Raw genomic sequence first — 11,248 nt, 5'->3', positions numbered from 1 at the left:
GAGGGCTCAACTTTCCCTTCTTCCCGAACCTCATAAGACCCTTCATGGATAAAACCTTAAACAGTACCTTCTCCCCAACCATGTAAGCAACATCACGAACCTTCCTATCAATGTAACTCTTCTGTCTGTGCGAAGTCGATCATGAATTAATTTAACCTTGTCCAAGGCAACTTGAAACAAATCAGTACCCAATAGCCTAGCCTCACCCGGCTCAAACCATCCCACCGGAGACCGACACCGTCACCCATGCAAAGCCTCATACAAAGCCATCTGAATGCTCGATTAGTAGCTATTGTTGTAGGCAAACTTTACGAGTGGTAGAAACTGATCCCATGAACTCCCGAAATCTGTGACACAAGTGCATAGCATATCCTCCAATATCTGAATAGTGCGACCGGACTGTCCGTCCGTCTGAGGGTGAAATGTTGTACTCAACTCAACCTGTCTGCCTAACTCTAACTGCACTGCTCTCCAAAACTGTGATTTAAACTGCGTGCCCCAATCTGAAATGATGGACATCGGCACACCGTGAAGGTGAACAAGCTCGCAGATGTAGATCTCAACCAACCGGTCCGAAGAATAAGTAGTCCAAATTGGAATGAAATGCGCGGACTTGGTCAACCGATCCACAATTACCCAAATAGCATCAAACTTCCTCGAAGTCCGTGGGAGCCCAACTACAAAATCCATGGTGATACACTCCCATTTCCACTCCAGAATCTCAAGCCTCTGAACCAATCCGTTCGGTCTCTGATGCTCATACTTCACTTGCTGATAGTTTAGGCACCGAGCTACAAACCCCACTATATCCTTCTTCATCCTCCTTCACTAATAATGCTGCCTCAAGTTCTGGGACATCTTCGTGGCACAGAGATGAATAGAGTACCGCAAACTGTGGGCCTCCTCAAGAATAAACTCATGTAGCTCATCTACATTAGGCACACATATCCGACCCTGCATCCTCAACACTCCATCATCCCCAATTGTAACATCCTTGGCATCACCGTTTTGAACTGTATCATTAAGGACAAGAAAATGGGGATCATTATACTGGCGCTCTCTGATGCGATCATATAAAGAAGACCGAGAAACAACACAAGCTAGAACGCGGCTGGGCTCCGAAACATCTAATTTCACAAACTAATTGGCCAATGCCTGAACATCAACTGCAAGTGGTCTCTCACCAACAGGAATAAATGCAAGGCTACCCATACTTACCGCCTTTCTACTCAAGGCATCGGCCACCACATTGGCCTTTCCGGGGTGATACATAATGGTAATATCATAGTCCTTTAGTAGCTCCAGCATCTCCGCTGCGTCAAATTTAGATCCTTCTATTTGAACAAGTGATGGAGACTTCGATGATCCGTAAATACCTTACAAGACACACCGTAGAGATAATGCCTCCAAATCTTCAATGCATGAATGATGGCTGCCAATTCCAAATCATGAACAGGGTAGTTCTTCTCATGGGACTTCAACTGGCACGAAGCATAAGTAATCACTCTACCTTACTACAACAAGACACACCCAATATCAATCCTAGAAGCATCACAATACACTATATAAGAGCCCGACGCCGAAGGCAAAACTAGACCTCGAGTTATGGTCAAGGCAGTCTTGAGCTTATGAAAGGTCTCTTCATACTCATCCGACCACCTGAAGGGAGCACCCTTCTGGGTCAATTTGTTCAAAGGTGATGCAATAGATGAGAAACCCTCTACAAAGCGACGATAATAATCGGCCAAGCCGAGAAAGCTCTGAATCTCAGTAGCTGAGGATGGTCTGGGCCAACTCTGAACCGCCTCTATCTTTTTTGGATCTGCCTTAATCCTCTTACTAGACACCACGTGCCCCAAGAACGCCACTGAACTAAGCCAAAACTCACACTTGGAAAACTTGGCATAAAGCTTCTTAGAACTTGGCATAAAGCTTCTCTTTCCTCAGCCGCTATAATACAATCCTCAAATGCTGGGCATGCTCCTCCTAGCTACATGAGTACACCGGGATATCATCAATGAATACTATGAAAAATGAATCGAGATATGGTTGAAATACACTATTCATCAGATACATGAATGCTGATGGGACGTTGGTCAGCCCGAAAGACATCATAAGGAACTCATAATGACCATAACGGGTCCTAAATGTCGTCTTTAGAATATCCGAGTCCTGAATCTTCAACTGGTGATACCCAGACCTCAAATCGATCTTAGAGAACACCCTCGCTCCCTCAAGCTAGTCAAATAGATCATTAATACGTGGCAAAGGATACTTGTTCTTGATTGTAACTTTGTTCAACTACCTATATTCGATGCACATCCACATGGTACCATCCTTCTTTTTTACAAACCGAACCGGTGCACCCCAAGGCGATACACTAGGCCTAATACACCCCTTATCAAGAAGCTCCCGAAGCTACTCTTTCAAATCCTTCAACGCAGCTGGTGCCATTCGATACGGAGGAATAGAAATGGGTTGAGTGCCCGGCACCAAGTCAATTCCAAAGTCAATATCCATGTCGGGTGGCATGCCCGATAGGTCTGCAGGAAACACATTCGAAAAATCTCGCACCACCGGAACAGAATCAATAGTAGGAGTATCAGCACTAACATCCCTCACAAAGGACAAATAAGACAAACAACCCTTCCCAACCATCCATTGGGCCTTCAAATATGAAATCACCCAAATGGGAACGTAATCTAGAGAACCTCTCCACTCGATCCTTGGAAATCCCGGCATCGCCAACATCACGGTATTAGCGTGACAATCCAGAATAGTATGACATAGAGACAACCAATACCCAAAATCACGTCGAAATAAACCATACTAAGATATAATAGATTAACTCTAGTATTCGATCCTCCAATAGTCATTACACACGACCGATATACATGGCCCATAACAATAGTATCGCCCACCGACGTAGATACATGAACATGTGAAACTAAGGACTCACGGGGCATATCCAAATAACGAGTAAAATAGGATGATACATATGAATAAGTGGAACCATGGCCAAATAATGTGGAAGCATCTCTGTGGCACGCTGAAACAATACATGTGATCATTGCATCTGAAGCAACAACCTCTGGCCTGGCAAGAATAGCATAAAATTGAGCCTGATTGCGACCTGATCGGCCTCCCCCTCTAGAGCGACCTCTAGCTGCCTGGGCCCCACCTCGAGTTGGCTGAGCAGGTGGTGTACTGCTGGTGCTATTATCATCAGCCGAGAACTCTACTGTGGAACCCCACTCAACAATCTAGGGCAATCCCTTTTGAGATGACTCATGTCCCCACACTCGAAACAACCCCTCCTCTAGCGGAGCTGCTGCTCCTGATAACTCGAGGAGCTGCCTGTAGAAACCTGAGCAGACGAGGCATTATGAGAACTTTGCACTGGTAATGTACTGAATGATGACTGACCCAAACGAGCACTATAAGAACTATAGCTAACTAATGCACCACAATGAGCTGGACGTGCCATCTGAGCGGGTCTATAATGATGACCCCTGTTATGGTAGGACTGCCACCAGAAGGAATACCACTGAAACCACCCAAACCATGATGCCTCTTGGCCTCCCTCTCCTCACGCTTCTGACTACGAACCATCTCAAGTTATTGAGCAATATCAACCACCTCGTCAAAAGTAGCACCCGATACACTCTCCCAAGTCATAACAAAATGCAACTGATAGTGGAGGCCATAAATGAACCTCCTAATCCTCTCCCTCTCAGTGGAAACTAATCAAACTACGTAACGAGCCAACTTTGAAAATCTCATCTCATACTGGGTCACAGACATGCCCTCCTGACATAGCTATCGAATTGCCTTCCCAGCTCCTCTCTGCGGATCTGTGGCACAAAGTTCTTCAAGAAGAGAAAAGAGAACTCATGCCATGTAAGTGGTGCTACACCGACTGGCATGCACCTCTCATAGGCCTCCCACCATCTGAAGGCAGCCCCTGAAGCTGAAATGTAGTAAAAGAGACTCCACTAGTCTCCAAAATACCCACCATGCGAAGAATCCACTGGCACCTATCCAAGAAGTCTTAGACATCCTCTGACTTAGCCCCACTGAATGATGGAGGCCTGAGCCTCTCCAATCTCTCTATCCTCTTTTGCTCCTCATCAGATATAATGAGACCCACCTAGGCCTGAGCGACAACAACTAGTTAGGCTTGTAATACCCCGATGTCTGAAGTCGCTGCACTACCTGCTCTGGAGTACGGGCGGCGGGAGCCCGAGTACCCTCCCCGGCCTAATAAGTGGTTGGTGCGGTCTGAACAGAAACCGCCTGAGCAAGGCTAGTGCAAACAGTCAATATCTGAGCCAAAGACTCCTGAAGGCCTGTAATCACAATGGACACAACTGGTGTATGAGTTGGTCACACTAGCTCAACCACATCTTTAACTTGCTCCTGAGCTGGAGCAACTGGTGGGTCTGGAGGTGCTGCTCTAGTTGTTGTACGAGCTACACCTTGGCCTCGACCGCAACCTCGGCCTCTCTTGGCCCTAGCTGTTGGTACCGGTGGCCATCCATCCAGTCCGGTAGCACGTGTCCTCACCATCTGTGAGAGAATAGAGTAATAGAAGTTTAGTTCCCAGAATCAAAAATTTCGCACGACAAGAATACAATAATGTGAAGATTTCTGAAAGGTTCGACAGCCACTTGAAGATAAGTATAGATATCTCTGTACCGATCCGCAAGACTCTACTAAACCTGCTCATGACTCGTGAGACCTATGTAACCTAGGCTTTGATACTAACTTGTCATGACCCAAAACTCAACATGTCGTGATGGCGCATATCATGATACTAGGCAAGCCGACAACTCACATATTCCAACACTTTCAAATGAAAAACATACCAAAATAGGTTTAAATAATGAAAATCTTATAAAATCGGATGAAATGTCACAACTGAATATAGAAATTCTCAAAACTTGGGTGTCACTATGTACTTGAGCATCTATATAATGACATAATTTGATACACTGTCTATAAAGTAGAACTGATTAAATAAAACTGATAGATAGGGGAGGAGAGTCAAGGTTTGCGGATGCCAAAGTAGCTATCTCGATAACAACCACCATGCCCGAAAATGCCACGATTAACATCTAAACTCCACGATTAACAACCACCATGCCCGAAAATGCCTAGATCTGCACACGAGGTGCAGGGTGTAATGTGAGTACAACCAACTCAATAAGTATCGCAAATAAACAAGGCAAGGTAAGAGAAGCTTAAATTATTGTGGATACTAGTTAATTCAGTGTAATTCTGCCCTTTTTAACCAGCACAACACAATATTTAAAACTAACTCATAAGGCTTCGTGAGAAGAATATCCGTGTGTGCATGTGCACTGTTTCTCAAATACCCTACCCAAATAGTATTATGGCATGTAGAGGAAGGAAACAAGTAATTAGCTATATGATCAAGGAAATACAAGTTCCACACACTACACGGACAATGCATGCGCTGCACGGACAACTTACGTGCTAATAATAAAACATACACGGACAACTCACGTGTCAATAATATAAATACATAGATCTGCACGAACAACTCACGTGCCAATAATATCAATACATGGATCTGCACGGACAACTCGCGTGCTGCACGAATAACGCACGTGCCAATAACATAATTCGTGCAGCATAACCGCATGCCCCAATCCAAATATATCATACAGAACCAATAAAGCAAGTATACAGGTATATGATGAATGAAATAAGATTTCTCATGTCCCTGGACTGGTATAAATGACATGCTAAAGTACAGGCATGTGCAAAGTGTACTATCGTACCTCAAACCGACAATTTCATCAATGAAAATCATTTATTAAGTTCGCTCAGGGGTTAAACCTCTAAGTAGCCTCATCATGGCTCAATAAGATCACATAAACTGATACAACGTGTGAGATATCAAAGATTAAAGCTTAACAGTCATTTCTAGATTTATACGAGCCCGAGAACAACCCAAACATGAATATATAATCCCGGTGCACGCACATGGGCTCATCCCCACGCATGTGAACACCCAAAATCACGTGGCTATCACAACAACTCAGGCAACTAGTGCCTCAGCGGAGTTTATATACTATACTTACCTCAAGCAAATCGAATCACTCCGCTTCCAAGCTTTTACCTCGCGAATCGGCCTCCGAACGCCTCGAATCTAGCCACAAATAATTCGATACAATCAACTCAAGCTATAGGAATCAATTCCATATAAAAATGCTAAGTTCTTAATCAAAAGTCAAAAATTCAACTCAAAAGTAAACCCTGGGCCCATATCTCGGAATCTAATAAAAGTTACACAATCTAAAAGCCCATTCAACCACAAGTTCAACTATATCAAAATTACTCAGATCCGATACCAAATCGTCACCCAAATCTCCAAATTTAACCCTCCAATCCCTGGCCCAAAACTCACAAAATTCCATCACTAAAACACACAAACTAGGTGGTAAAATCAACATGGAAACAAAATTATTAAACAAAAATGATCACAAGTGACTTACCTCAAGAAACCCTTCGAAGTCCCTCTCAAAAATCATCTTAGTCCGAGATTGCAAAGTCCAAAATGCTAAAAATTACGAAACCCTCGAATTTAACATTCTGCTCAGTGCTTTCGCACCTGCGGGCCAGATCTCCGCACAAGCGAAATCGCTTTTACGATGAAAGTTCCGTTTTTGCGGAAGTCACTTAAGTCCACATGGTCCGCACCGACGCTCAAAGTTCCGCACTTGCGAAGCGCTTCTGCGACCCTTGATCCCCTTCTGCGAAGGCAACCCATCCTTCCACTCTACGCATTTGCGGAGCCTTGATCGCACCTGCGGGATCACAGATGCATCATTTCCCTCGCACCTGCGACCCATCAACAACCCAGTCAACCCCGCTTATGCGAGCCATCCCCGCATCTGCGACCACACAGGTGCGGAAAAACCCTCGCACCTGCGACCACTGCCCAGCTTCGTCCAAACCACACCGGCGACCAATCCTTCGCTTCTGCGGCCACGCACCTACGACCAAAACTTCGCGCAGGTGCGATCGCACCAGACCTGGTGCACTTAAGAAATTCTTCAATTCCAAACTTGGATCCGTTAACCATCCGAACTCCACCCGAGGTCCCCGGGACCTCAACCAAACATACCAACAAGTCCTAAAACATCATACGAACTCGCTCGAAGCATCAAATCACATCAAACAATGCTAAAATCATAAATCATGCATCGATTCAAGCCTAATGAACTTCTAACTTCGACATTCGATGCCGAAACCTATCAAACCAAGTCCGATTGACCTTAAATTTTGCACACAAGTCATAAATGACATAACAGACGTATTCCAACTCTCGAAACCACAATCCGAGCCCGATAACCACAAAGTCAACTTTGAGTCAAACTTCTCAATTTCCAAAACTTCTAACTTTCCAACTTTCGTCATTTCAAGCCTAAATCATCTACGAACCTCCAAATTACTATCCGGACATACTCCTAACTCCAAAATCATCCGACAGAGTTATCGAAACCATCAAAACTCTATTCTCGAGCCATTTACACATAAGTCAACATTCGGTTAACCTTTTCAACTTAAGCTTCCGACCATGAGACTAAGTGTCTCAACTCATTCGGAAACATCATCGGAAGCGAACCAACTACCTCGGCAAGTCACATAGTAATAATTAAGCATAAAATGAGCAGTAAATGGGGGAACAGGGATACAACACTCAAAACGACCGGCCGGATCGTTACAAAAAACGTAAAAAAAAGTTGATGATAAGCAATTAGTAAACCATTTTGAGATATAAAGACATAGTATCAATTTGAGAAACGGCATGTGTAATCCCGGATCCCTTGCTTACACTTATTATGTTAAATGGTAATGTCAAAAAGAAACTTACTGATTATTATAGACCTCAATAATTGTATGTACGTCTTTTCACCTCTACTATTGTATTCTATATCCAATTTCCTTCCTTTTATGTCAAGTCGATTTGGAAGAGAACCATACTATTTTTGACCTTATCGTGAAAAAAATACTGTATGTAAAGTTTATACTGATGTGGATGGTGCAAATTAAAGTGAGAGTAGTTAGTATATTAAATCATGTCCTAATCCGACTACTATTTTATGTAGGCACAAATAATGCTTCAGCAAGAATCTTTAATAACACTAAAATTAGATCATGACGTCCTCCCTTTCATCACCAATGCTGTACCTGGTGCAGGTTCATCTGATGCTTAAATTTAATAGTTCTAAGGATAATAAAACTAAGGTCAAGAAGTACATGGAAATACCATTTCCACCATTTGCCAACTACCTTAGGGTTTTAATTATAGTTCGAACTTCTGCAAATAAACTATCTTCGATTCCGTTCACACTAATAAAAATATAAAACTAAAATAATTTTCTCTACCATCTATAAATCCTCGGTAGACCTCTCACCATCAATCCATCTTACTGAAAGAGTAAGAGAGGAAAAATTAAATAGACAAAAGAAAATGGAGAGTGCTAATGCATACTCAACAATGCCAATGGAAAATGTTAATGATGTGGGCCTTATTAATTTCATTGACGAGGAAAACTTTGATCAGTTCATTGAGCTCATTAGGGGTGAAACTGCTGACCCCATTGTTACGTTTTTCCCAAACAATGATTGTGAGCACATTACAGGTTGTTTTTCTGAGGCCAATGTCCAATTTGAGCCAGCATCCACAGATTTCTTTGATTGGAATGCTACAAACATGTCTGATCCTATTTCGTTGTATGCTTCCCTTCCTAAAGAAATGAAGCTTAGGAAAGAAGCAGAAGAAGAAGGAGAAGAGGAAGATAACGATTTTGATGAATCTTCGGCAACAACAACAACCACCACCAGGACGGTGTCGCCGGCAACGCCAACAAAGAATAGCGCGAGGACTGACCGAACTTTGGTTTCTGAGCGAAAAAGGAGAGGAAGAATGAAGGAAAAGCTTTACGCCTTGCGTTCCTTAGTTCCTAATATTACAAAGGTTAGTAACTTCATTAGCATTTTATAGGGTGAAAGAACTTATCTTATGTACTAACGGTATGAAAATACCTTACTATATTATTCCATCCGTCTAAAAAAAAATGACGATACTTTTTGAATTTCTAGATTCAAATGAGTTATTTTTTTACCACGACTTTTCATATACCTTATAAATATTTTAAATTATTAATTAACCTTTTATGTATTAGTTTTTAAAAATGTAAATTTTGTTTCAAAAAGCTTTAAGAATGTATGTCGGAATTTGCGGTCAAATTTGACTCTCTAAATCCCGAAAAAGTATCATCCTTTTTAAGTTGAAGGGAGTGTTAATCTAGCTTAACATGTTGTAATAAGCCGTTTATAGTATTTTTAATAATGCTTAAAATATAAAATTTACTCATATTTAGCATTTTAAGAAACTGGTTATGTAAAAATCTTTACATTATAGGTGCATGATAATGCTTGTTTCTCACTCTATTCTTTATTTTTTGGTTAAAGCGTATTTTTAAGTGATGAATGTTTTTATCGGCAGCTGGATAAAGCCTCCGTAATTGGAGATGCAATACTATACGTACAAGGGCTGCAAACAGAAGCTGAGAAACTAAAAATAGAAGTAGCAGGTCTTGAATCATCACTCAACGGAATGAACGATAATAAAGGTGGAGCATTTCAAAATGCCAAGAAAATGAATTTCACGAGCTATTATCCAGCAATCAAGAAAATATCAAAGGTCTGTGTTATTAAAACCAAATATTTGTCAACGCTTTTTATAACCAAAAAGCAAATTGCAAATTAACATGATAAACTAATACAGATGGACGTTTTCCAAGTAGAAGAAAAAGGATCTTACGTGAGATTAGTGTGCAATAAAGGGCGACATGTTGCAGCTTCTCTATTCAAAGCTCTTGACTCTCTCACTGGATTCTACGTTCAAAGCTCCAACTTGGCTACTTCTTCAGATGATTATATTTTGACGTTCACTCTTAATGTAAGTTTTACATGTAATTAATCCCCTATAAACGAATTAGTTGACTCCCTATTCCTTTCCTCAAATCTAACACATTCTCTTGCTTACTGACATGAGTAATTTCTTTTTTTCTTCTTTTTTGTGTGTAAATGGATAAACAGGTAAGAGAATATGAGGTGGACATAAACTTAAGCAACTTGAAGTTATGGATAGCAAGTGCTTTTCTTAATCAAGGGTTTGACTTCGAGACATCTCCATTGGCCTAACGTAATATTGTACACTATTTAAATGTCGTTAAGCAAAGAAAAAATGGCTATGGCGCGTTGCCGTCCACATACCTTGTGACTGACCTACATTCAGGATTAAATGTTACATGAATCATATATTCATTAGTTAATTTTTCGAGTTTAATGTATTGGTTAACGATAAAGACGTACGCATTGCCGTTACTAGCATTGCAGTGAGATTTTGTCATCCAATTTATTTTGGAGTAAGTTTACTGTTCTCAAAGATTAAAAAAGAAATGGACAAAAGTCATATTTCAGCATCAATTGTTGGGGGAAAATTGATATTGGGTCCGGTCTATCTACCAAGAGTATATTTACCCGTAAAATGGCACACTTGAATTTGTAACGTGATTTAAAGACACGTGAATTAATTTGATCCAAAAATAAAAAATAAATAAGAATAGAATCAAGATTATAAAAATAACTTAAAAGAAATTAAATACAAACATGGTTGTATGATGAGCCTCTCTGAAAGCAATAATAAGAACAATGTTAGGAACAAAGAAAGCAAATAATTTTATAATATGAAATCAAATTATAGCCTTTGAGTATAGATGATTTTTCATGTCCAACCATGGATACAAGTTTTCCTATTTATAGCTCTATTTAGGGAGACAAGATCCCCAAATCAAGTTCTTATTGAATGAGAATAAACCCCTATTGATGGCTGTACAACGGTTGATCATTAATACAGAGATTCCTTGTAACGATCGCTCATTGAATGTTGTCTTTTCCAACCGATGTTTCACTTTCAAACCTTCGTTCTCGATTTCAATGCCTTCGGAACTCACTCAGCACCTGTTACATGCTCGTATCCAGTGCCAACTATTTACTGACTCATATCTTACATGTCTTCAATTTCAGGTGTCATCTAGTCATTCGCCCAACCCTCGCTAACCAATTTTACCCCATGCAGATAGCCCCCTACTTTTCGGTGACAAAACTTTGTGTTAACGGGAAGTAGATAAGACCCCTTTTCTTG

General features: G+C 41.2%; 1 protein-coding gene across 1 annotated transcript; it reads left to right on the top strand.

Annotated features, from left to right (window-relative positions):
• Positions 1-8,442: 8,442 nt before the first annotated feature.
• Positions 8,443-10,428, top strand: LOC107820965 (transcription factor FER-LIKE IRON DEFICIENCY-INDUCED TRANSCRIPTION FACTOR-like). Its single transcript, XM_016647333.2, has 4 exons — positions 8,443-9,013; positions 9,545-9,742; positions 9,827-10,000; positions 10,141-10,428. The coding sequence occupies exons 1-4, from the start codon at positions 8,507-8,509 to the stop codon at positions 10,243-10,245; spliced, it is 984 nt and encodes a 327-aa protein (XP_016502819.2). The 5' UTR covers positions 8,443-8,506; the 3' UTR covers positions 10,246-10,428.
• Positions 10,429-11,248: the final 820 nt, after the last annotated feature.

The sequence above is a fragment of the Nicotiana tabacum genome, chromosome 17 (assembly GCF_000715075.1).
Source record: "Nicotiana tabacum cultivar K326 chromosome 17, ASM71507v2, whole genome shotgun sequence".
NCBI classification, from domain to species: Eukaryota; Viridiplantae; Streptophyta; class Magnoliopsida; order Solanales; family Solanaceae; genus Nicotiana; species Nicotiana tabacum.
Note: the sequence above shows the minus strand (reverse complement) of the source record. Positions and strands in the feature narration are given on the sequence as shown.

Excerpts from the sequence above, each read along its gene's own strand:
- LOC107820965 (XM_016647333.2), top strand. The coding sequence starts at position 8,507 with ATGGAGAGTGCTAATGCATACTCAACAATGCCAATGGAAAATGTTAAT. Across the intron at positions 9,014-9,544 it reads TAGTTCCTAATATTACAAAG|CTGGATAAAGCCTCCGTAAT; the intron begins GTTAGTAACTTC and ends TTTTATCGGCAG. Across the intron at positions 9,743-9,826 it reads CAATCAAGAAAATATCAAAG|ATGGACGTTTTCCAAGTAGA; the intron begins GTCTGTGTTATT and ends AAACTAATACAG.